General features: G+C 40.1%; 1 protein-coding gene across 7 annotated transcripts in view; it reads right to left on the reverse strand.

The window, feature by feature from the left end:
• Rbp6 (RNA-binding protein 6) overlaps nt 1-26,921 on the reverse strand; it is a 1,047,152-nt gene that overhangs the window by 45,026 nt on the left and 975,205 nt on the right. For all 7 annotated transcript variants that reach the window (XM_076447554.1, XM_076447553.1, XM_076447552.1 and 4 more), the window contains 4 exons: nt 26,684-26,766; nt 24,382-24,466; nt 16,524-16,556; nt 14,536-14,619 (listed from right to left, as the gene is read on the reverse strand). In XM_076447554.1, the coding sequence (XP_076303669.1) occupies nt 14,536-14,619; nt 16,524-16,556; nt 24,382-24,466; nt 26,684-26,766 (285 nt within the window). The remainder of the gene's footprint in view (nt 1-14,535; nt 14,620-16,523; nt 16,557-24,381; nt 24,467-26,683; nt 26,767-26,921) is intronic.

The following is a 26,921-nucleotide window of genomic DNA, read 5'->3' on the forward strand; positions in this document are numbered from 1 at the left end:
TTGAAACGGCGAAAAAGCTACACGAGCGGACAATGCGATCGTTTCGACCGATTGGCGAACGTGTTTGAAAACGTGGCCGAGGCCGAACAAAAGCTAGCTTTGTCAGTCAAATCGTTCTTTGTAATTAGAGGCGTCACAATATCGCGTTTGTTTGCAACAACAATGATTGTTCGAGACTTGAAACACCGTTACGATATATACGATGCATGTATGTATATATGTAAGATGTATATGCGCGTGGAATAAAAAACAAAAAATGGTAAAACAACGACGAGCGTACTAACGCAAAAATCGGGGAAAGAGACTGACTATTAACGATCGTGTTCCCCGTGGAAAAAATCAAAGAGGACGATCCGAGGTGTAATGCTAGGCAATAATTAAGAACGTTGATCAATCGGTGATCGATCGGACGTCGTAGAAATGAAGAGTGTTCGAACCGACGGTTTCTGTACGATCCGTATCTCAACAAATATGAACAACATTAATTTACATAGATCCCTTTTTTGTATATTTATATTTATAACGTATATTTATATTTATATATATATATATTTATATTTGTATGTATATATCTTCTTTCTCTTATTTATATTAATCATGTATACATATATTCTTCATATATATAATATATATATATGTATATATATATGTAATTATGTATATTGTCACGTGTACATGCATGAATATGGGTGCGAGAGACCAGGTTCCGAACTGTTTCGAATTCTTATTGACCGTACTCGTTGCATAACTGTTTGTTTATGTAGATTATTATCGGTTTATATCTTATTCAGAAAAAATGATTTCGAAATCTACTGAAATAACAAATATCTTTTGTCTTTCGTTGTCGCCGAGAAAATTATAATAGTTTATACCAGTCTTGAACGTCCCCCATAAGATCCCGGAAGAAAATACGAATATGCCGGAGTCGTATATCCCGCATAATAATGGTATAAATATTCATCGTGTGTAAATCAACAGTCAGAATGTACGTTTCGTACCGAAGAAACGAAATCGTACAGTCCATTTTCCTTCAACAGCCGCATTCCGCCAAGTCAGTCACGCACACACACACACCCACACACACATACACACGCATCCACACGGGTCCATTAATTACCGTATAAACGCGTATATGTACACGGTGACCCGAAAGCGTTCCGCGCAGGTGTGCGACAAATACTATTCCGAATAAATAGCCCACATTTTAAATAATTTAAAATGTATTTAAAAAATAAATTTTAAACGTCATTTCAGTCGAATGAGGCTATTCAGTGAAATCATTTTGCGAAACACGGTTTCTTACTAATATTTAATACATAACACTGTTTCTTATGAATATCTTGCTACTTTCACGACATTTTTAATGTTTCACCTGTCGAGAGCTTTTCAATAGGAGTCTAAGAGATTGCACTATATCGAGAAATATTTAAAAAATTGAATTAGTGCAATATCATTTCCATATAAGTTATCATTAGACAGCGGATTCTTATGCAAAATTAAAATGTTCAGCATTAATTGTGGCGCAAGCAGGAGTAAGATAAAAATTGATTTCATCTCCTTAATGATTTTGTTGCATTGTGAAAACAACATTACAATATTCTTAAATTTTTCTAATCTTTTACTGCTTTATACTTCTAGTGTAGTTATTACATTATGTTATGGAGATGTTTTTTGGGGTCATAATTGAAATTGCTGTTGCTATTAGGATCCTCAATCTGTGGATCACATTTTATTAAAACCAACTAAACAACTGCCAGTTGACAATCTCCTACAAACTATTAAGACAATTTTTTATTTCATTTTATTTTATCCATTGGATGAAATAAGGATATTTTATTCAGCCTCAGTGTTGATAAAATTCGGAAAAAAATTATCTGCTATTTTGAATAGGATTCGAGCTATTATTCTCTTTCTGAATTTTCCCACACCTGTGCTTCATTTCCGCGGCCGCTTTCCGACCTGCCTCGCGTGTACACGCAATCCCGAGCGTATTTGTACCGAGCACGTCCGCATCGCAAAATGATTCTTTCGATTCCGAACAGCAGGAATCATCAAAGACACGATGTACGAAGACAAGGTTCCTAGTAAACTCGACTAAAAAAAGAAAAAAAGGAAAGAAAACGCTGCGAAATTCTTCGGAACGGTTACGTGTAAACTCCGGATACTTGGAATTCTCGGAGCGCGGAGCCGAAAGTTTTTCCGTAAAATTATCTGTGGCTTTTGTGTCCTTATTCTGCCACGAGAAAGTATGTACATCAGTTTCTGGGCGTTTTGTGTATAATACAGTGGCGGGTAGCTCTTGAGAAACTGGCTTACGAAGGTGTGACCGTTGACGAACTGGTAAAACGGATTTGGTTTACGTTTACGTGATACACGATCACGTAATAGCTAATCGAAGTCGTCAATACGAAGTTCTCCACTCTCGTATGTTCCTCACGATGATAATTAACACCTCTCCTATTTTTAGTAGTACGTAGTACCTAGTGTTCTAAGTAAATTAAACAGACTGCGGATCTTATAGAAATAGTAAAAAGATTAGTAGAATTTACAAATACTCTACCATATTATTTTTAACTTATTAACACTGTATCTACCGAAAGCGTATTAATACAATTTTCAATAATTATGTTGTACCAAAAGCAACCTTAAAAAATGATCACTTCTATATCAATGTCGAGCGAAAGTATCAGATCACGTCACTAGGGGTAGTTGTTCGTTCACAATTAAAATTGCTATTGCTACTGAAGGATCTATTAAAACATCCTTATATTAAATAAATAAGTTATTAAATAATCGCCGGTAGATAATATGTTACAAACGGAAACAAATTCGTATTTAATTCGTGTTTGTCACAATCGGGGTATAAAATGTTTATTTTGCCTAAATATCCGCAGTCTGGTGATAAAATATAAGATAAAATGAAGTGATCGCTAGTAACACGAAAAGGGGAAATCGGCACAGCGTCGAAACGAGATTTCCGGATGGCAATTTTTGTCGTGAGTCGTTTGACGAAGATTTTCGGCGGGAAATCTTTCGAGAGCGTCGAGAACCGTCGCGATGAGACGCGACACTCAGACGCGCGATGGAATCGGGTTCGGTGCTCGAACGGGAGAAAGAGAGGAAAAAGAGGTTACGATTGTTATGAACAGACCGTGTCACGCTGATAGCTTGGGGGTTGATACGAAACGCTGGGGGGGGGGGGGTTTGGGGCGCCACAATAACAGCCGAGCTTCGCCCCTCGAACACCCCGTATCCTCGTCGTGCGCCGTCCATGGTAACGGTAACCGACGATTTATTGCGTGGCGCAACGAGCGCGCTCGGTAACACGTTACGGTAATGACTGTGAAATACGACGGTGCACCTCTCTCCTGCCGTGCAACCCCCGGCAGCAACCCCTTTCGCTCGACAACCCCCTACCCCTACCCACGATCTACCATCCTCATCCCCCATCCCCCATCCCCAATGAAAAGCGCGGAGAAGCGCGGAAGAGGCGCTTCGCGATTGAACCGGTGTGTGTATGCGCACGCGAATATGTGCGTAAAACCGTGCGCCAATCGTAGGTATCACGGGATTGATCTACACTCCGCTCAAAAGTACGTGGACACTAGTGGTTCAACCCCTTGCACTGTAATATCCAGTCAGACTCGTGTTGAGGTTATTCATTTAAACTGAAATCAAGTTCTATTCTTACAGGTATATAGTAAACATAAGCTTTCTTTTGCTTCTAGGAAGTTATGAATGATACAGAAATTCCTCGGAAATAGTCTCGTAAATGATCGCAATGTACTAATTCGGCTGCTGATCTTTATGCAAAATAAAAATTGTCCACATCAATTGCAACGCACTGATGAAATTTTCAAAATATTTCTTCCATTTCTGACCTAGTGTGACCTAGAAGGTCATTATGTCGTATACGAATAAATTCGTTTTCATACACGCTATATGATATACGTAGAATTCCATTTATAAAATTGAAGGTCATTTTCATTTCTAAAAAAGTAATGCAGATAAAAAATTTACAGACACCCCGTTACATTGCTTGTACTCTTTCTTCTTTCATTTTGTTTCTCATACATATTTACTATTTACAAGAAAAATGCTGGCTAGTGTTACCGTGAACACCCTATATATGCTTGTGATAAGATTTAACAACTATCTATCGTTTGACAATAATGAAATAAATTGTACTTCAAAAATTTCATCAAGATCAGTGTTTACGTATTTTTGAGTGAAGGTGTAGGTGTGGAAATATCGCCCGTTTGAAAGAGTATTTCCAGAAGAACCCCCATCGATCCTCGGCCCCATCGCGAAACTAGTCTCTATCGCTACTAGGCGAGCCGAGCACGCTGATGGATGATAAATAATAATACGGATCTGTCGATCGGCGAGCACCTGCGGGAAGATGCCGCATGCGAGCATACAGGATGGATTTTCAGTTTGTCAGGAAGACTTACTCTGTGTCGGCGATCGGTTATTTATTGGGTATTTATTGCTTCTGACGTCCGACGAATGGGATATTTTTATTTATCGAAACGGTTGGGAAAAATGTTAATTTTTTGATCGGTTGGTGGTCTGTGGAAAATTGATTTGAACTGACTGATGCGGACTGTGGAAGTCCCTGCGGCGAACCAATATTATTTTTGATTAACTGATGAATTCTGCATTGAGTTAATTATTAGGGTGAGTTTTGGTGGAAGATTTTCATTTCGATGGTCCCGCAAACGAATCTAAATTATTCTTCTTTGTTCAATAAGATGTGATCCCGATCGAATTGACATATCTTTCAACACTTATACTCAGTCCGATAACAATATGGTAAAGTATAAAATTACACAAATGCCCACAAAATGCCTGGCAGCACTGTATCGCGTTTATTTCGCGAATCCCGGTGGTGATTAATTTGCTATTCGCCAGAATCGGAAATTTCAATTAGTCTGAAGATTATAAGAAGTAGGTTAATATGTGTTTCAAATTGAAACCAATTTGCTCTGAATTTAATCAACTCTCGCCATTCACCCGGACCGCGCGAAGCAATGAATATTCACTTATAAAGATTAAATACGCCAGTCGCGAATAATCGCTCGTAACTGTGATAAACATCTGCGAATTTTTCCGTTTAACGATGCACTAAACAATTTTCGTTGTCAACCAACGCCTTGACACGTGTCATCGAACTCTATGACTAACATTGGTTACTTCGCGTTCAATCACCATCGACCAAATGTCTAGCGTTAAACATTTGTTTCACAGTAAATATACTCTCACATCTCCAAATCAAAATTCATTAAACTTAATTATAATAATTACAGTCTATCAACGAAGAACAAAATCATAATTTATGAACAAAAATGTTGAGACATATTAAAATTGAATATTATGTGAATTTCCTTTAAATCGAAAGAATGTTGTCAATATATAAGCATCAAAGAAAATGCAGATATATGATAAATATAAACTGTATCTCTCATCTAGAAAACTTATGAGGAACCAACCAAAGTCTAATGATTACAGCTGTGATAAAAATCGTACAGCAAGAGGTTAATCGAAAACAATACGAGTGGCACATCAAAGAAACAATGAACAATTTTATTCATCACACTTTGTTCAAAATTCTCAACTCGGATCATCAACCCATCAAACATCATCTAAACTATATAAAAGAAGAGGGACAGAGTCTAGAGGTCCAGCAAAGAAAACTCTCGAAGCGCTTCTATCCCGGGATTCAGTGAAAAATCCTCAAAGATAGATTCTCGCAAGACTTCTTCAGCTACAGAATCGTCGAAAAAAGGAAGAGATCTCATTACATGACGTCTACCTCGGCGAAAGTCATCGTTACGTCTGTCCGTTGAAGCAACGGTCGGCTAGCAAGAAGTGTCTCGTTATTAGTCACGGGTAGAGGGGCACGGTAGAGACAGCAGTCAAAGAGGATCTGGGGAATTTGTCTCTCTTGAACGAAGAGAGAAAGAAAGCCGAGATATCCGATCCTTGCACCAGTCTCCTGATCTACCAAGACGTTATCGCCACGAATTACACAATGCTCGAAGGTCCGGGCAAGGGGATGCTGAAAGACTGCTTTTGTTTCCTTTCTCTCGGCCTCTGGATAATCACGAACGGTTTTCATGAGTTCCACGGATTTTTCGAGGTTTCGAAAGCACGCGTACTTGCAATGTTCTATCGCGCCGTTCCCATTTCTGGAATTTCGATTTTTCGTTTCGGGGTATTTCGGCGTTTCCCGTGGCTCATTGTTCGGGAATGATTCGGTACTCTGTCAAGAAGCCGTGCAGTGTGGCTGATAGCTGCGGCGGTCCAAGGCCATCTGAAACTACCATAACCACCCAGAATCCCTAATCTAAGTATTTGTTCTCATATTTCTTTCCATCGGAATCGGTTTGTCTCTCTCTCTCTCTCTTCTTCTCTTTTCAGCTCTGTTAGGTGATCGTAGACGATCAGAGTTGCTAGACGATTGTCACGCTGACAAAACTTGCTATCGCGCGACCAGCGTAACGGAGAAACTGCGAGCTAGGTGCCCCATGTGCTTGCACGCCGGGAAGTGATTACTATCGTACAGACTTGGCCCCATGAATCATGCGGCGAAACGTTACGGTGCACGCGTAATTGTCGAGCCGTTGCCACGAGTTTCCGCAGAGTATCGGTCTTCGGGAGTTGAAACATCTTTCTGCTCGATGCGGAAATTAGGCGCCGTTTTTAGTAAGAAGTTCTAGATTTAAGCAGTTTCTCGTTGATTGGGGATTTTGAACACGTATGAACACTTATAAAATACTGTATGACTTGATAAAATAGGTAACGATTTTTTAGAACGATAGAAAATGCTCGATGGGGTCTAACAAGCATCATATTGGACGTATTTAATCAACTCAAAATCACTTTTGTAAAAATCGAGAACCGAAGATGATCGGAGACATTTGAATCCTATAATCTATGACTAATTACTAATTTCACGTTGACTGGGGAGTTTGAAGTATCAATATGGATATTTACAAAATATTATTTGACTTGAAACTGTTCAATGGTGTCTAGCAAGCATTATATTTCACTTTTCTCTATAGAAATCTTGGTATAGATAGATATAAATTGTTTTCTGGAAACAGGCCTAAGGAATACTGTATCAAAACAGATGAGCTAAATATTAATCTTTTGCCAACGAAAACGAATGTTGAATCAATAATTTCAATTTTAAAAGTGTCATATGTAAGTCAAGCCTGATAACTATTGCGTTGGCAAATAAGTTCGCGTTCGGTTTTTGTGATTTATTCCACTCTAAAAAACCGAACGAATTTATTTGCCAACCCAATAGACTGCGGATTTTATGCATTTATGGTAACGATGGATAAGTGAAACATCGCGTAGTGAGAATGTCAGAAGATTGTAAGAATATTGTTGCATTATTTTCCATTTATTAAAGGTATTACACGAAGAATTTTTACTTAACTCCTCGATAATATTTATTTTGCGCAAAGATCCGCAGTCTATAGTCTAAAGAGCTTCGAATTTGGACAATGAAGTGAACATAGAAACGAACACTCACAGTGCTCACAGTGCGAAGCTACAAGCTCGAATACAAAGATTAGGATCATTTATCAAACTGCGTGAGCGGTTCAGCAGCGCCTAGACCTCGTGGACTGTATTTTACACAAAGATCCTTGGTGTAGCAGCCGGGTCAAGCATCAAAGTGAGGTAGAAACATCTTAGAGAAATTTCTCTGGCGTGTTTCCGCGATCGTTCAACAAGCAACGCAGTCGCAACGTCGAGTAAACAGGGGATGCTCGCGCGGGGAGCAATTTCACGCAAAATCACTAACGCCACCGGAAAAATAGATTTCCGTTCTCCCCGGTTCCCGGGGACGAGAATCCAGTTCGCGGGGGGTAGTCTAAAGAGCATTCCGGCCGAATGTAAATCCGATCGGTTCGATCTCCCGAGGAAATATCCTCGATTCGAGGAAATTCGTTTCTCGTGCACCACGGTCCGAGAGCCAGCCCTCTTTTCGTATTCGTGGCGGAGAGGGTGGCTTAACCAACGAATGTTTTTCGGACATTGGGAATGTACGGACGGCTTTAAGGCGGGGGTAGGGTTTTCGTTTACGGTGATCAATCATCGTGGCCCGATGTTCTCTTTTTCCTTCTACCGCCATGCCTCGTGAACCATACGCAAGTAAACAGAGAAAATAGAAAAAGAGATTGCGCGACGAGGGAAAGAGGACGTGAGGGAAAAGGTTCAAAAAGGGAAAGAGAGAGAGAGAGAGAGAGAGAGAGAGGGAGGCGTAGAAAGACGCGTCTATTTCCTACCACTCTCTCTCTCTCTCTCTCACTCTCTCTTTCTTTCTTCGTAAAAGTTATTCAGATACAGTTAAACAGCGAGGGAAATTGGAAACGAGAGGGAAGTGTCGATAGGAGGTATGGGGGAAAGTAAAACGAACGGTTTCGTTTTCCGGGGTGGCGGGGACGGGGGGAAGAGGATGAGTTCCAACGTCCGAAAAACATTATGCATTATTTATGAGTTCACTTTCAGCCCGTTCACGCGAATTGTTTCGAAGGGTGTGTACGACGATCGAGGGTAAGCGAAACGATAGAAACCGCAGCACACTGGTGAACAACGTGTGCGAGCTCGTTTTCCGGAGATCGCCGCGCCGGGGCCTTGTCTTTTCTTCCCTGGCTAATTTACCTCCTGTCGGCGTGCATGGGACACCTGTCGCAGTTTGTCCGCTACTATTGGCGTTATGTGTTACTGTTCTCGCTATCTTCGTACCATGCTGAACACAGAGAGGAGTGCACACTAGTTTACGGGGTAGCGCAAAGTGCGGGAGAGAGCAGAGAAGAAGAAGTTCAAACTTTTCCCCTCGAAATTTCTTTTCGAGGTGCTTTTGTGCCCGGAAAACAAAGAAGGAGAAGAGATAGAGATAGATAGGGAGTGAACAAGCAAGCCAAGTGAGTGGAAGAGAGAGACAGACAGAGAGAGACACAGTCCGCGAAGACAGACGAGCGAGGCAGACAAATGGCCAGAAATGGACGAAAGAGAAGGGAACAAATGGGCTAGTAAGACGTGTAAGAGCAATGGCTGAGCGGCAGACACAGGGCAAGGGTAAAGTTACGGGATCGAAAGAAGCTTCGCTGGAATTAGTGTTACGCCCGCGAAGGTCCGGCACATGGGACGCGATCGGTGTACCGTGTCTACACCCGTTTACACGAGAGTTTCACAGGTCCTTCCGGGAACGTCCGTTCCGACGCTGCGCCGATATAGTGTTTCTACTTTGCAATTCTTATATGAATGTTCAAGGTACCGAAAACATTGACGAATTAGTAAGGGCTTCTTCCGAATGGCAATGCAATCTTACGGGGGCTCGACCAACTGAGTAGAGTGAGTCGAACATGTGAACGACAATTTGTTTCGTAACTTTTTCAGATGTTTAGTGTGTCACTGACATTTCCGAAGTGCAGTTTCAATTTATACATAGTGGTTGCAGATTGCAGATTTTATGTATTCATGATAATAATTGGTAACTGATGTTTAAAACAGCAGAAACCTTAAAAGAACTTAAAGGACATGAACATTTTATGCAGCGGTTTTTTTACTTCAACCCAAATTCAGTTTTAATTCCCATGCTATTTCATACATTTAGGACAGACACGAGTAGATGAACTTTAAAAAAGAAGTCTAAGAAAATCGATAGATCATTTTCAACGTACCAATATCATTAACGAAAGACACGATTGCAATTAATGTACACCATTTTTATTTTACACAAAGATAATCCTGTTCCATTTCCAAGATCAGCGTGATTAAACCAACGATATCAAAGAACTTATTACCACTGAAAAAATTCTAGAGGTGGACTCCATGCTTGGATAAGTGCTCTAATACTTACATACATACATCTACGTCCATCAAACAAGCTCTTAGCACAGATTTATTAAAAAATGAAGCTTCGTACGAGAATTTGTCTGTTCAAATATTCAATTAATTTGTTCCGAGATTGCATTGCCAGTTCAGACGCACTTATAAAGATAACGATATACAAATAACGTCGAATGAAACTATACAGAATGAAGGGTCATCGGATGAATTCATGAAACTAATTGTTGAAATGTTATAGAAGCGTCAATGGTCGATCTCGCGAGCCGATTCAAGCGACCGGTAAACGTGTAATAGGATCGGATGAGTTTCCGTCGGCAATCATTGCGCAGAGACTTGTGTCCTGGGCTCCGGAGCTCTATTTTGGTCTTCTTCGTTTCATGATGGACCGCGGATTTTCATTTGGAGTTTCGAATCCAACATGAAGGGTGCTTGACCCCGAAAAGTTTGCCCGCAACTACCTCCAATCAACCGGTTCGATTTAGATCAGCCGATACCGAGCCATGGATGCGTTCATTTTCGGAACGTTTCCTATTAATTGCTCTACGGGTACATGTGTGTATACCCTATGTGCGTGCAGGGTCAACCGCGCCGCGGTTCCCTTGTATATCGTTCGCAATCGATACGCTCTCGTTACCCCCGCCTGATATTAACAATGACATTTTACCCCGTTCCGCGACCGCGCAATTAATCCTAAATTACGATCGATTTAATAGACTGCCGATTTAAATATATATGTATATACATATACAGTACCTCCAAAAAGTATTGGCACGTTGAATGTCTGATTTTCGTCAAATTATCGAACTTTTCTAATTTCGGAACTAGAAGTTGTACAATAACAAATCTGAGCTCGCAATCTATCGTTAATCTTCTTCTGTACATTTTTTTTATAATATAGCGGGTAGGAAATGAAGACACGTTTCCCCCGAAAATCCTGCAAATTGAAAGATCCATAGAAACTAGAAACATTGGAGAATGTTATTCGTGACTGAATCTACCATACAACTGAAAATTGAAGTATCTCCTTTACAACGAGCACGTAAAAATTGCCACAAGATTTTTTGTAGCTGTTTTATTGAGGTTTGAATGCAGACTGTACCGCTAATTGTTAACTTGATCTTGTGTCTCGTTGTTATTTTACAAAGTGCTAATAATTAAGTGCTCTTGTAAAGAAGCAGCTGCAATCTTCACGTCCATGATGGATTCGGTCAAGAAAAAAATTTTCCGATAGCTTTACAGACGTTTCAATTTAAACATTTTCGAGGAAAAACATGTCATCATTTTCCCACCCGTTACATTGTGAAAAACATTCTTGAACAAATGAGTCGTGTACCGTAAAAGTAGGAGCTTTAAGATTTACTATCGTACCATTCTTCTTAACAAAATTATGTTATTTAAATATCGTCAATTTTGTAAAAATCGGAAATTGACTGAGCCAATCCATTTTGCACCCACTGCCTTTCTAGGAGAAAATTCAACCGACTTCAATCTTTATTCTGGAAACTGACGATTCATATAACAACGACAGCCACGTATCGTAAGGCAGTTAATATTTCTCTGAAATTTATCATCAAACCTTTTTTTCCTCGATCGACGCGAAATCGATTTCGCTATTTATTGGTTACCAGCACGGAGATCTTCCGTTTGGTTAATTCAACCTATCGAGAATTTCATTTATATATAGGAGTTTCGAGTTGTTCAGAGAACGAAAGAGAAAGAGAGAGAGAAAAAGGTAATTGGTATCGATTAATCGATCAGCCGAGAACAATTTTATAGCGTTCCGCGTCGCAAAGCCCTGGTGCCTCGAAAGAAGAAAAATTCCGCAACAGCCGGGGCTTGTTTGTTATTGATAGTTGAAGGCACGCAATCTGGTATTGAGCGCAGAGGTAAGAATCCCAGGGTCGCTTTAACGACGTAACTTTTCCCATACATCAACCCCTCATTATCTTGTCCTAGTTCGGTAAATTGAGTTTTTCAACATTTTTGCTGCGAAGCGCGCCGGTCTGTGCGTATTTACGTAGCTACCTCATCAGCCTCCGGAAAAATTGAGTGGGACGTTGAGCATATTCACCGAAATAATACTTTTCCTTCATTTTTGCATCGCGGTAACCAATTTTGTTTATTGAGTCGCGAAAGAGATGCATTTATCGTGAAAACGTTCAACCTCTTGCTCCGTGGCGTCCTTTATTGCTATTGTGTGTGATGCTTCTCTTTATCTTTCAATACTTATCATTAATGCCTGTATTTTTTCGAACGTTTAAATGCTCATACCTAGACTGCCGATCTTTATGCAAAATAAGAATTTCATACCTGAATTGCAACTGGAGTGAAATAGAAATTTATTTTCTTCCCTATTATGTTCAGTAGGTTGAGACTAATATAATAGGCTGTTTAAATTTTTCTAATATTTTTGCTATCTTAAATTACACCTATTCATTTTTATCATAAATGCATAAAATCCGCAGTCTATTCATAACAGAAAAATAGAATTTTTCATATTGTTATCGATTAGAATGAAAAATTAATGGTGCCCACGAATTTACATTATAACCAAGATGTTTAGCAGGCTTGGATGTCAATCTGAATCTCATTAACAGATTGTATTTATATCTTTTTAGCATTGAATAAGGAAAATATTGTCATACTCAATTTATTATGACAATGTAAATAAGAAAGGTAGCATACTAGTGCAATCTGGATTTTTTGTAAATACTTCACCATAGATGAAAACAATGTACTAATTTAGAAACATTAGAACGAAAATCTTGTAGTCGCACAAAACATAATGACACATTACCCATTTGTATAATAATTTTACGTTCAAATCAGCATTGTGTAGTATACTACAAGATTATCGATTCTTGTACAACATCTTTTAATGGAAAGTATTGTAATTAACGTTCCTACACCAGTATATTCTTGTCATACATAATAAAGTAGTTAATAATGTAGATTGTATTACTATGCTACAGGGTTGCTGTACAAGTCTTGTCGCTTATGTTTTAAGTCCAATTTTATCTCGAAAATAAATTTTTCTCACGTTTCACTTTTATATTATTTTACAGTCTCGTTTTTCCTCTACCGCAAACGTGTCTTGAATATTTTAATTTGGTTAAAAGTTCCTCTCGTTTCAGATAAAAAAATGTACAGTGTCATATTGAAAATAAGAAAACGAACGCTGCTGGCATATGTTTCTTTAATTGAGAAAGTAAAACAAAGCGAAGTAAAGTTTTTGATTATGATTCAAATGGTCCTTTTTGATCATTCATCACAGTTAATCATGTTTTAATTTCTGAACTGTACTAAAATAAAAGAACGTGTCAGAAATGTTCAATTGTTGGTACACACACACACACGCGCAGTTTCTAACCCGAGATAAACACGAGCTTGCAGCCAAATTGAACTGATATAAAAATGTATGTTTCCCTCACCATTTCGAAAATCCAAGACCGTGCGAATCAGTGTCCCAAACAAAAATACTGTTTCGAACAAAACTTGCTTACGAACACGGACCAAGCGTTTCCATCGACACGTCCAAAATAAAAAATATTGCAAATCATCTCGTTTTGTGCGTGAATCCGCGAAACTTGATGCCCTCGACAATCTGAAATCGATCGTTAGGTTCGGAACGGGGCGGAGCGTCATCGTTATTATTTCAGCAACAGCTTACCACTATCTTAAACGTTATACCGACAAGATAATATCGATACGACAATTTATACCGACTTTGTACAACGCTGATCCTCGTATCGAGCGGCTGCGACGGCGACCGGGAACTTCATCCATTGCGGAAGCGTCTTGTCGTCCATTGCGGAAACGGGCTTGGCCCAATAATGTACAGTGTGCCCTATAGGACGTGGAAACCAGAACCATTGTTCTGCGACGAGTCGACTAATCACTTTACTCTCTGAGTATACCCTAAACGTCGCGACAACTTCGCGCGAGAAACAGGTTCCCGATAATACGACTTTTCGAGATCGAAGAGCTTTTCCGGATGCGTGCTAGAATCGTTAACACCGCTCTCGCAATACTGTTCGGTCACGGATGATGATACGGACATACATTCGTAGACGCACACACAAACTCTCTCTCACACTCAGACATACGGCAATCCACTTGTACGTGGTTCGCGAGTGATAAGATGCATCTTGGAAAGTATCGCGCGATAATTCCTCGTTCCCCTTAATTCCGAGACATAAGCGAAAAATCCATACGATCTGGAGATCTAGACTCGTCGGTGATATATCGTTGAAGCCTGGCTGATAACACCAGGCCTCGAGACTCGTTCAACACCCACGCGTACCACAGTCGATCGCAAAGATCGATGACGATTTTCGTTTTTTTTTTTGTTGGTTTCTTTTCTGTTTTTGGTCGTCGATTGCGACAGCGGGAGCATAGTTAGTGGTGTAGCGATGGGTTAGAGTGTGCGCACAGCTCGAGTCGAGTTGTTTTTTAATTGGTTGTTAATTGAATTGATATAATTATAGTTAGTTCACAGAGGCATGGCGTTGTAGAGGTCCAAGTTGGGATGGTAAAAGAGCGGTGTCGGTGTTGGGGGGTTATGATGGGGGGCAGGCTGCGCCTGTATGAGGTTCAAGTTCAGGTTCAGGGGCGCGATATGGCCCGCGTTATGGTGGTTAAGGTGGTTAAGGCTAAGGTGGTTACCTGTCGGGTAGGGCAGTCCGAAACTAGGGTACCCAGAATAGCTACGGCCTGCCGCGTATGCCGCGTACGCCGCCGCTGGGAAACCTGCAAACAGATCGGAAAACGGTTAAATTTAGTTCTTGTCGGTAAACCAAGGGGAAATGCGACGATTGCCACGGTTACACCGGGCGATCGATCCCTCTCCGACAGATTCATCATTTACCAGGTTACGTCACCTGTGCTGTCACGTGTCGGTGGCTAGACACGGTGCTTCACAATTTCTGATACCACCGAAGCTAAAACTGTTTGAACGTGGAGAATGCGAAAAGAAAATTTCGATTCGGTGATTGTATTTCGTGGATAGACTGTTGATTTTCATATAGAATATTTTCTGTGTCAATTTCAAGAAACAGTTCAAGTGCTCAAATAGAAATTGATTCTTTCTCTCTACTACTTTAGTAAGTGAGAAGTAATACAACTATTAAAGTCTTTTAGTGGTTTGAGAGAGATTCTGGTTATTTTTGAAAAAAAACATAAAATCCGCGGTTTATTTATTGAACAAAATACATTCTCGTGGTTGAATACTATTTGCTCCTCAAATGAATGTTTATGTATGATGTTATGAATAAATAGTATTTACTTTTTCTACCAGAAACGATTAACTCATTGATTAAATAGTTATTTGCACTGAAACGGCGACTTTGAGAAGCATCTAAATATTGCTACACCATAATTCGAAACAATATTAGCATCATTAAAATCTGTATGTAATGAATTATTGAAATTGTAACCATGATATGAATAAATGTGCTGATTTTCATATGAATAAGCTGAAAAAGAAACTTCGAGTTCCTGAATTCATTAAAATAGCTTCGAACGCAAAGGGTTAATATTTCATCCACCATACTTAACAGTTCGTTATACATGGACGATAAACGATGGAGGATTTCTTTATTCGTATATACGATTTCTTTATACTTTGCTTGAACAATATAATACAGTTATTAATCTCTTTTCAATATACATCCAGTAGTGAAAATGTTTTCATTGTATTTGTGTAAAGAAAATTAATTATTTCCATACCAAAAATTGTGAAACACCATATTCAACTATGCTATTTCGATAAAACTTGAAACTGCGGAGAGAGAATTGTGTCATTGTGTGTATTGTGTGTAATTCGTTACGATTAAACTCTTCAAGTACATCAACACAAATTTGTTCATTTTAAGTCAACGTTACCAAAGATGTACTATAAAATACAAGCAGAAAGCAAGATTGTGATTGTTCCTGGAAACTTTGTTCTTGAAGAGTTTAAAGTACGTAGATTGGGGGAATTATTTAACGACATTCCGCAATGTCAGTGAAGGTCAATTTCAGAGATTACCACCGAAAGTGCCATCTACTTAAATATTAAAGACTCGCTGCAAACTGTTCCGAAACAGTCTCGGTGTAAAAGACTTCCAAATGAAAAGTTCACGATGAAATGTAAAATTTTCGGGAGGACGCGCAAGCTGGATAGTCATCGGGTTTCCAATTCCCATTATTTTAATTCAATCTCGAGCCGATGTATATATTTTTCATACAATCGACGTATCCCTCTTACGTAATGTCAAAAGAGCTCGTTACGAGCCGCGTATCGTTAATTACGTTAATGAATGAATGAATCCCGTGCGCGGAAGCAAAAGTTTATATGCTTCTCGGATGGAGCGTTCGTGTGTGTGTGTGTGTATGTATGTATGTGTGTAAATTATATATACATAAGTATATGTGTGTGTGTGTATAATGTATGTACGTAAATCATGCATGAATCCGCTGACTCGAACCAAGCGTGCGTGTAACAAAATGTACAGAATTTCCGGTTTCCCTTATGATTGATCGGCCCGTGAATATTACATCGATGGTCTTACGTCAAACGTGATTGGACGTTCTTATAAAACGGCGGGCATGTCACTGTACACTGTACATTAAAGTCGTTTGGTTGTATATGTTCGTGAATATTTCATACTCACTATCAGGTAATGCTCCCAGGGACCACATAAAATCTATAAGGAAAAACAGATCACATTAATACCGGGTTCAGATCCATTAAAACATTTAAAGACTTCCATTCTTTTCTTTTCAAATTATTCTTTTCCCTCCATTATATTCTTTTTTCCATTTTTTTAATTGGTTAGTGCAATGATCCTTTGAGTTTCAGTAAAAATTTCTGCAACTAAGCACGATGAAAAGTATTGGACGATTTTACGTTTTACGTCAGAGAACGAGTTGGAAAGATTGAATCACGTTTCGAGATTGTTCTGTTGAGCAGAATTGATTGGCAATATTTTTCTTCGTGCCGGCCAAGGTATGCGTAGACAATTAAGATATGTACATGAAGACAAGTTAAATATGAAGCAAAGCGTTGCAGAAATTCGTCGGAAATGACGGTTCGAGTGTAACGGATGACTAGGTTCAAACAATGAAAGAAGGGTAAACAAAGAGAGTAACAGAAACAAAAATTGAAATCAATAAACAGGATTAAAAGCTTTCTAGGTTAGACAGAAAAGATGGAGGCGAAGAGTAGAAAGAAAGAGACTGGTAGAAAGAGTAGAAAGAGTAGAAAGAGTAAGATAGATTCAGTGAAAGAGAGAAAGACAGAGAGGAGAAGTAGAAGAGTATAGAAGAGAAATAGAGATAGAAAGTAGAAAGAAAGGCATCCATGAAATTTCATAATTTGATACTAATTGAAAAGACCACACAACTAAGATTCTGACTATTTATAGATGTATATCGCATCGACTATGTAGCGCATCGACTAAATTCTGTGACAAGGTACTAGTAACTACGCGCGGCCGAGGTGTTTCCAATCTACGACAAAATAAACCCTCCTATGATCTATGGTTATTGTAGCCTTCAAGGTATTGGTTAATCATTTACCGTTAAGTAATATTTGCTAGGCTGACTATGTAGCTTATTAGATATCGACTAAGGGCCGGCAATGTGTCCTGCCGAAAACTGCCATTTTCCGAAACGACCTTCTTTATTCAAGTATTCACTCACAAAACACACTGTGTACATTAGGTAGTCCCAAAAGTTTCTTTCACAAGATGTGCACATATAGATACCACCAGCATATGCAAACAATGTAATCATCTGTTCGTTAGTGCTTTATTATTTCCGAAGCTTCCTCTTATTTAACACTAAACCTACCGAGTGCTATCAAAAAATAATAAGAATTCATTTATTTAAATTCAGTGCGATTTTTATTGCAATATATGATTGAATAACGAAATCTATTGAATTAATTTCTATGAAGGCATCTTTTTATAATTATTGTACAATAAAAAATCTGAAACCAACCATTTGACCGGCTGTGGTAGGTTTAGTGTTCACAACGTTGTCTTTTTTGTTGTATTGAAAAACTATTAGATGTACAAATAAATTCGTAGCCTTTACTTTTTTAATTTGATGATAATTTACAAACAACCAAAATACATTCTACTGTCAAGTACTAAATTCTACTGCCATCTTGGAAATAATTACAGAATCTCCAATTTGGTAAATCCAAAATATGGTTACTATTAATTGATTGTGAGGTTCACGAATTAATTTTTACACCTAATACTTCGAATCAGTATTGATCGCATCAATCAAAAATGAAACGAACTTTTAGGGGAACCTAATCAAATAAATCCTTTTTTGATGATTCTTCTTTGACGTTTCGATGGTAATAATTTTTTAGGGCTCGACACATTACCGGCACCACTACCACATTTAGATCGACGATACAATATTGAAAAAAAACACCGACCACAATACTACACTACTGATTCACTATACTAGTGTCCATATCGACGCTGCTCTCACAATATACGCAGATGGAAAAAGTATATAAGAGCATTTATTCTAGCCATTAAGATACACTGATACATATTAATAGTATTAGTGATTCCGTACCTAATGTCTTTCTACCGGGCTGGTTTTGATTACGTCAAGCACGCAACAACTCTATCTTTCACGTGACATCGCTTTTTGTTCTTTCTCATATTCGGTTTTTCTTTTTCGTTCGTTCTCTTTTTCTTTACGAAAGTCTCGATTCCTCGTGTTATTTTCTTTCGGACAATGAAAATCCGACAATGAAAACTTCGCATGTGCTTCGAACATTATCTCGTGTTTATTCAAATGTCATATAATATGTAAATAGATTCGGATAGTATATATATATATATATACATATATATATATATATATATATATATATATATATATATATATATGTATATATATATAGATTCATTTTGTTTATATAAATATTTGTAATGTGCAGGTTACAACGCGTATGTGACATTAATTAATCGTGTACGAATGTGTGTGTGTGTGCGTGTTTGTGTGTATAATATAGTAATAATTAGTGTAACCGCGCGATTATACTCGTAAGAACAATATAATGGATAATAATAATGTACGTGTACTTTCTCAGATGCAACAAATCGATTTCACGTAAAGCAGACGTTTTACGTACGACATTAACATTAATAGTCTCTTACAGTTTCGAGGAGCGTATAAAGCTCTTACCCGCTCGAGTTTACGATCGGGTTGCCGCTCGATTAACATTTACGTCACATCGATAGCTTTGCCAGCTCGGAATCCCATTGAGTTACTCTTTCGGAATTTTACGGGTGGGTGTATCTCTTTTGATTCCTCCTCTGAACGCCGTCCAACAAAACGGAAAGAGAATATTTTGCGCGGCCGAGGAATGCGAGAAAACGGTTCGTTTTTTCCCTCTGCTTGTTTCCTTTCTACACCACCGTCAAATATATATTTTCACATTTCACTTTTTTTCTGTGTTCTTTCGCTTCCCGTTCGATGGCCGCGGTTTTGTTTCCGACGTTCGTCAATTTTACGTCCGAGCGACGCCATCTTTGTTGCGGAACATCATGTCGTCCTCTTTTTTTTTTCGTTTTCGTTTCCTTTATTTTTTGAGTTCTTTTTGTCTCTCTCTCTCTTTCGCTCTGTCTCGATTTATTTCGGCGTTGTCGTGTTTGTTATTATCGTTGTTGTCTATGCGCAACGCTACGGTTCCCGTAACAAACCAAAATCCGGCCCAACAAAGCATTACAAAGGTGAAACAGAAAAAGATAACCGCATGTTAAGATCTGGTCTACTTACGAAACTGACACTGTTGAGCCTCTCGGGCAAAGTACGTACTTTCTAGGACACACGTCTCACGCATTATTATTAAGGTAAATGATGCTATATAGCTTAGAAGAGTTAAATACTATGTAACGAGTAATAGGAATCTTTGTTTTGGGGGCAGCGGTCTGGATGAGGGGCTGGTTTTTTTGGGAAGTTTTATGAGACTGAAGGTGTGGATGTAGAAGGGGTATACGCACGACATATATTTAGTATATACCCTATAGAGTGGTATAATATTACGTTTAACGTAATATAAACGTACTATGTAACGTAGCTTGTTAAGTAATAGGTACATTGTAATAGGTCTCTTTAAAGCCGCTGATAGTATGCATTCTTCGTGGACAACTTAACGTTCTTTTCTCTTCGTCTCTCTCTCTCTTTTCCTTTTATTTTAATATTCTTTGGAAGGAAAATTGTACTCGGTTTCGTTCATGTATAATTTTTTAATAATAACGTGTTTTGATTCGGAGAGATGATATGCGGTCCTCCACGAAGAAAGACCTAAAGTATATTCTAAACTAACAGTATCATAGTGAGTTCCCAAAAAGCTATAATTAACTAGTAATCTCAATGATAGGAACGTATACATAGTATAGTAATTCGTCAAAAATTATTCGGTCTAACTAAGTCGAACCTAGAGATCACCTAAAAAATCTCATTAAAGTCAACTAAGGTCTGTAACAACATAAATGTATTACCTAAGTTACCTAGATAATATATATATATGTATAAGATAGAGATAATAAGATATGCTTCGATATGTATATATATATATCTGTAGGTCTATTACAAAAACTAGAAGGTATTAATGCGCTTCTCACAAAATATATCGATATCAATATCAAATACTATGTGACGTTTACCAAATACATAGGTACAAAACAATATAATAATATGTATATAGTCTGCCGTTATCTAGAATGGATCGCTTCTCTCTTACTTAATCATTTCGTTCTCATTTTTGTTTGTTTTCTTTTTTTTTCGTTCTTTTGTCTTGTCCCTTGCTTCGTTCAAAGGTACGATATATATGCGTTCATACAATTGTACGGGTCATTCTATCTGTATGTACATAGATTCGCATTTATGTACATATAGATAGCGCCGGTCTCGCGTGCCTTCTTCTTTTCTCTACTTGTTTTATTCTTTTTTTTCTGGAAACCGCCGCGTAACACCGTTCAGAAGGTGTACGCGCGTCTCTCTGCACATTATGAAATTTCATGAAATTCATTGCGAAAAATACTCTGAAAGGCGCGACAAATGAGAAATGCTTATTGCCGATTATTCTCCGCTCGCTACCGATGCGCTATCGGCCCTCCGCACCGTTCTCGCGATTTTGCACGGGTCATTCATGCCCGGCATCGTCGCTCGCGAAATTAGAAGTTCACCACCCACCGGGAATAATATATACGATAGCGTGCCGCTACCTAGGAATTACCGTGCGGAAACCCGAAGATGACGGGTCGAGAATATTTTCGGGATCGCGTGACGGGTTCGCAAAAATTTCCGGATTTCCGAGCATAGAGTTCCCGAAAATTTGGGAATTCTGGAGGGAGTTCTCTAAAATTTAGGGATTTCAGAGCATGGGGTACTCGTAAATTTGGAAATTTCCAAGCATAGGGATCTTGAATATTTTGGGATTTTCAATCATAGATATCTCGAACAATTCGGGATTCCCGAGCATAGGATTATCGAACGTGTCAGAATTCTCAAAAATTCTCGAAAGTAATCCCGAAAGTTATCGGAAAACCTTCGAGAACCCGACTCGCCTCGACCCGATACCTATTTTCAGGTCCTCGCACACTTCTATCAGGAATGTGTACGCGTATCTCCCACATTCTCCTCTTTGAAAGGGATTCAGAGATCTATGATCCCGACGCTAGACGCCCCAGTTCCCTCAAAATTCAGGGAACAAGATTCGCTCTCGTGAAAAATAATCTACGATCGATATTCGACAGACTTTCGATGCTTCCGTCGTAGTTGATTCTCTGCGAAAACTGATCTGAACCCAACACCGCGACTCCAGATTTACACCTTCGTTCGAGTCACTACCATCTTGTCTACCATCTACCTACTTGTGAATTGACGTGTTGTCGCAAACGAGAATCGTTTGAGGCAGGAATTTGATTCTTCGATTGGCTGAGAGATAACTAAACACCTCTTCTACTTGGTTCCTTTCTCCCTTCTCTCTCTATACTGGCTAGAACGACTACGAAATTGCACTCTCTTTGGCAATGGTTCCAGAAACCCGTAGATTGTCGAAGTAGCCTAGTGCCTTTAGGTGGAGTTTTCTATTCTTGTGCAGTAGACAATTTGTTTAGGTTTCCTATAACTGTATTTTTTCAGGTTTGAGTGATTTACAATTTCCTTACAAGATTTGATTATCTACAATGTCTAGGATAGAATGTTAGGTTCAATTTATTAAAATCATTGTAGTAAGAAAGTTTCTCAAAATTCAATTCTTTTCTCGAATAAAGATATATACTCTAGAAATTACCTTTTGTATAACGATTTTTATAAATTTTATTCGTTTACTTTCATTCTATCGAAAGTGTTAGGAAAATGTAATCTTATTCTTTTAGTAGCAGCAAAAGTAAGATTCGATTTTGTTCGATAAAGTATTCTAGACAATGTTTAGCTTCAAGTTTAACTTCAATGTTAACATCACGTTTCGCTTCAAGCAAGCATAGCTTCCACGCTTACGCGAACTGTAGTTTCCATGTGAACGTTGCATGTATAGGAAGTTCCACCTCCAGGAGTCACTTTTGTCCCTAAGACTCGCAGAAACATCTTTGGCAATTTGCAAACTAGGAAACTAAAGTTGGAGAGAAGGGACGTTTCGATGTACCACCGACAAAACCTGCTGCTGAACGTCACTCAACGAAACGTACTCGTTTTGCTTCCCTACTTGTAAGTAAGATTTGAACACTTCTTTTTATTGTCCTACTACCTGACCATCCTAGTCGACTACGAAAAACACTACCAGTCTTTTGCGATGCGTTTGTTTCGTTGCTAAAACTAATCTACTCTTTGGCTACGAGAGAAACGAGGCCCCATAGGCAACTAACCGAGTTCTTTCGAACGTACCTATATCATCTACTACCAGTTTTATACTCTTTTTTTTCACGCTACGATCACAGTTTTACTGAACTGAGCTTCTCGAGCAAGTCTCGCGAGAATTTGTTCACCCCCGAATTCGAATTCACGGAAAAAGGAATGGTTTCTCTTCCGACTAATCTAAATACTTCATTGCACTTTGCGATATGTCTTCGATCTGATTATCAAAACAGAAATGATCTAACTGCGGACATCAACGACAGCTTCGTGGAGATACTTTCTCTTCTGGGAACGAAGGCGGCAACAAGTCCTACGCCAGGAATGCATGGTGTACCGTAAAAAGGCACGCGGTGTCCCGTTCGAAAAGCTTATGATCATATAGAAAATAATACCGGCATGATCTGTGCTTTAATACTGCGTTTGATGTGACGGGACACCAGTACGTATGAGTACTCTTCTTTTTCATACCCGAATCAGCTACCAGAAACTAGACTTATCGAATTTGTACCGTTTTGGGTGCGTCTGATTGTTCAACAGACACACACGTATCCAACACGCTGTTCTGATAAAAATAAAAGCCTCTATATAGCGATGATACTATTTGCTATCCTACATCCAAATAATTGATCAGCCTATCAAGAAGAAACAACCAGAGCTGGCGATTTTGACTGAATGTCCAAGATACTCGACTACCTAAGGCATACTTTCCATTTGAGATATGATAAAACCGTGATAAAAAATCGTAGATCAATTTTTCTGTGTTCATGTAAAAGGGAGACTTTGCTTTACAACAGCGGTTGCGAAAGAACTAAGTTGCTGAAATGAATTTTAGGAAAATAGCTGCTATGTCCTTCTGATATGAAATACTTAGCTCAATTTTTCAGCAAGTTCTACTCAATTTTATGCATTCAAACATTTATAAATGTCTTGTATCTTCCAACCGTATAAAAGCAAGTATATAACCCCTTCAATTTTTTGGAAAGCAGTGTAACATATACAATGACATACGCTAAATACGTTTACCATAATCCACTTCACAGTACATCCAAGTACTTTGCAAGATCCTCAGATAGCCGAGTAATTATGATTGTAAACTGACACCTCTAGAACTAGAAGAAAAAAACGTGGCCGAATGGATTTAACGACGCGATCGCGAAAGTTTCACCCCTGTCGGCTACTGAGGCCTGGTGAGGGGCGTAAGTATCGTCGGTCATAGACCTATGGTGGGTATGGGATGGTAGACAGCGCCCATGTCGAGACCTTGTACCCCAAGTAGATCGCTCATTGAATAGGTGAGCGTGGCGGCTCTGGACGCGGCTGCGGCTGCGACTGGGTGTGGCCTGTAGGATGCGGCAGCCGCTGCTGCTGCTGCAGCCGCTAGGGCCCGTTTGACGTCATAGACGGCCGCGGTGGTAGCCGCAGCCGCAGCTGCGGGTGTGGTTGCGCCGGCCGCGTATTGGTAGGTAGCGGCTGCGTTTGGTGCGGCGGTAGCGACTATCGGTGCGAGCAAATGGTGGTGGGGGGTGCCGGCGGAGGCAGCCGCAGCCGCGTGTGCGGCCGCGGCTGCGGCCGTCGGGAGGGGATACGGCGCGTAACGATAGGTGGTGGGGGTGGGTGTCGCGACCATCACCAACTCACCGTATGCGCCTCTGTTGGCTGCTCGCGTCTTCGCCAGATTTGCCGGGAGCATCACTTCCTTCGGCTGTGCTTTCTTGCACTCGACCTTGAAACAGAACCATCTCACTTAAGGATCCATCCTCCATCCTTTGTTCACGGGAAGAAGGCGTGACTAATCACGTGCCCACACTGCTCATACGTATTTCGCAATGCATAGTCCGAATTTGACCCTCCAGAATCTATAACTTCTACTACGCTAGCTTTAAGGGAGTAGACTTGTTTCTAAGATTGCAAAGGTGCGGTATGCCTTCTCATTTGTCGATAATGTAAAGATGGGGTTTTTCAGTAGCCAAAAGCACTAGATAAAAGATCAATCTAGGCCGCGACCGCCCTCAAAAGACTTATTTTTAGGTTTACGAAGCGTAATTTGCATTTTTCGGAAGCATACAGCTGCGCATGCAGCTATTTTCATAAAGCTGCGACAACTTTATGCTGCCGAATAATGCAGATTACGCCTCGTAACCATACAAATAGGACTTCTGAAGGCGATCGCGACCGAGATTGATCTTTTATCTAGCGCTTTTAACTACTGAAACACGGGAGGGCGCATCCCGCACCCTTGCAATCCTGGAAAGGAGTCGGGTCGCGGATATCCCCTCTGTCAAATTTTGTGCCTTCTTCTCGTGAACGGAAGTCCTGATCAGCGCTGTCCACCGAGAAGACGTTCCTTCCAAGCAGTTTGTCTTGGCCTGGCTACACCCGCGTAATTAGGTGTCAGCCAGGGTTTATGTGTGTAGCAATCGGAGGCGGAGTGGATAACCTCGTAAACGCCGGAGATTAGCGTGGACAGCACTGATTCAATCATTTCAACAGGTATCCGACTAATCACTCGACCTGTTAGTATTTCGATATTCGGAACGTGTACGGGGTAATGCGAAACGCTCGTCGCGGTTAAGATATTGCTGCTCTAGCCAGTCTGGGCTGGATTGTGTGGCACGCGTTGATAGATGACTGCTATGGGAAGAGTGAACTTAGGGTATGCTTAGAGGGCATAGATATGCTCTGGCAACGACTTGGCGGATTGTGGCACGGATATAAGACAGCCTTTGTCTCAACTTTCAAGAACTTGAGGAGATACTGGAGTCCATCCTTCAGTGTTTGAGGATAGCAGGATCTAGTCATCCATGGGTCCTTTTGGATCAGTTAAGGGAAGTGAAGATGGAGTAATATAGAGGAAACACACATTGCAGACGACCAGCTGGTCCAAACCAGCGGTGGGTACGAAACGCGACAGTTATGCATGCACTAATGTAACATTGACCCGAATGGTGGCTCTGAGGTGTCACTAAAAATTGTCATACTATTATTCATAAAAGCATTCATATTATTAAATCCGCCAGTATAAGAAACAGGTTTAATTTCAGGCGTACAATGTTGAAAACATAAAATGAATCTGTTCTAGTGCAAAGTGTTAACTGGAGGTTCGTTTTACCTACTAACGAGAATATAGTAGAAGTCATGATAGCTGTCCACCCCACTATCAATTCAGACTTGCATCCTGGGAGTGAGGTGGGCAGCTACTGTGACATCAGCAATCCTCTTTCGAAAAACTGATTATAGCTACACGGATGAGTATCGATGAGAAAAGGCTGGTCGTCGGGATGAAGAGGAGTTTGGTGTCGTATTTGCAGTAATTAAATGCGAGTTAACGCTCGGGTAGGCGAGGGAATAGGATCCAGAGAGATAATATAATCGGCAGTAATCTATCATCGTGAGCGTTATCATTCCGCGAGAAGGCTGTTTTATCCAGCAAGTGGCTAATGCCTGACAGGGGTGTCGGAGGGTTGTTTACAGACGCGGGAGCGTCTCGGCGATGGGTTTCTAGGTAACGAGAAGTGGCATCCGGTAAATCCTTGATCGACGTCAGCGAAATTTTAGGTAGGAGGTAGACTGGCAAACAGAACTGTCTATTAACGTAGGACCCGTGTGATCTCTCTCCGGGCACGGCGAGAGATTTCCAGGACCCGCTTTTCGTCTTCCGTGCCGATTATGATCTACCTTTGGTGGAGCTGTGGTCGCGCGCGTACGTGTGTTCACGTGCGTGCGTGTCAAATGCAAATAACCACGGCAGCCCTTCTCAATTATACGGAAAATTAATTCCACTCGACGTCGTATCCGCAGACGGAAAGCGGAAGGCAAATACCGTTTGATACCACCTCTGCGGGCGCGCGCGGCGCTCTCTCCGCGGAGAGAGGATAGAGAGAGAGCGCGAGTGCTCTCTTCATTCGACAAACAGGCTTTGTTGCCTGACTGGGCGACTCACCATTTTGTTGTTGATTTCGTGGAAATGAATCTCGCAGACTTTGTCCACCACGTCCTCGCTTTGAAACGTGACAAATCCAAAGCCTGAAACATAAAGAATAGGGGTGCTCGTCATCGTCGGTAATCATGTCTGTCGATTGCACTGCACCGTGCAATCAACTGCGTCGAAGTCATTGAAATTCTATGTTCCTAACGCTGCTGGATAACAATTAGCGAGCCTGAGCGCGTCCTTCTCATGA

This window comes from Lasioglossum baleicum, chromosome 3 (genome assembly GCF_051020765.1).
Source record: "Lasioglossum baleicum chromosome 3, iyLasBale1, whole genome shotgun sequence".
NCBI lineage: Eukaryota > Metazoa > Arthropoda > Insecta > Hymenoptera > Halictidae > Lasioglossum > Lasioglossum baleicum.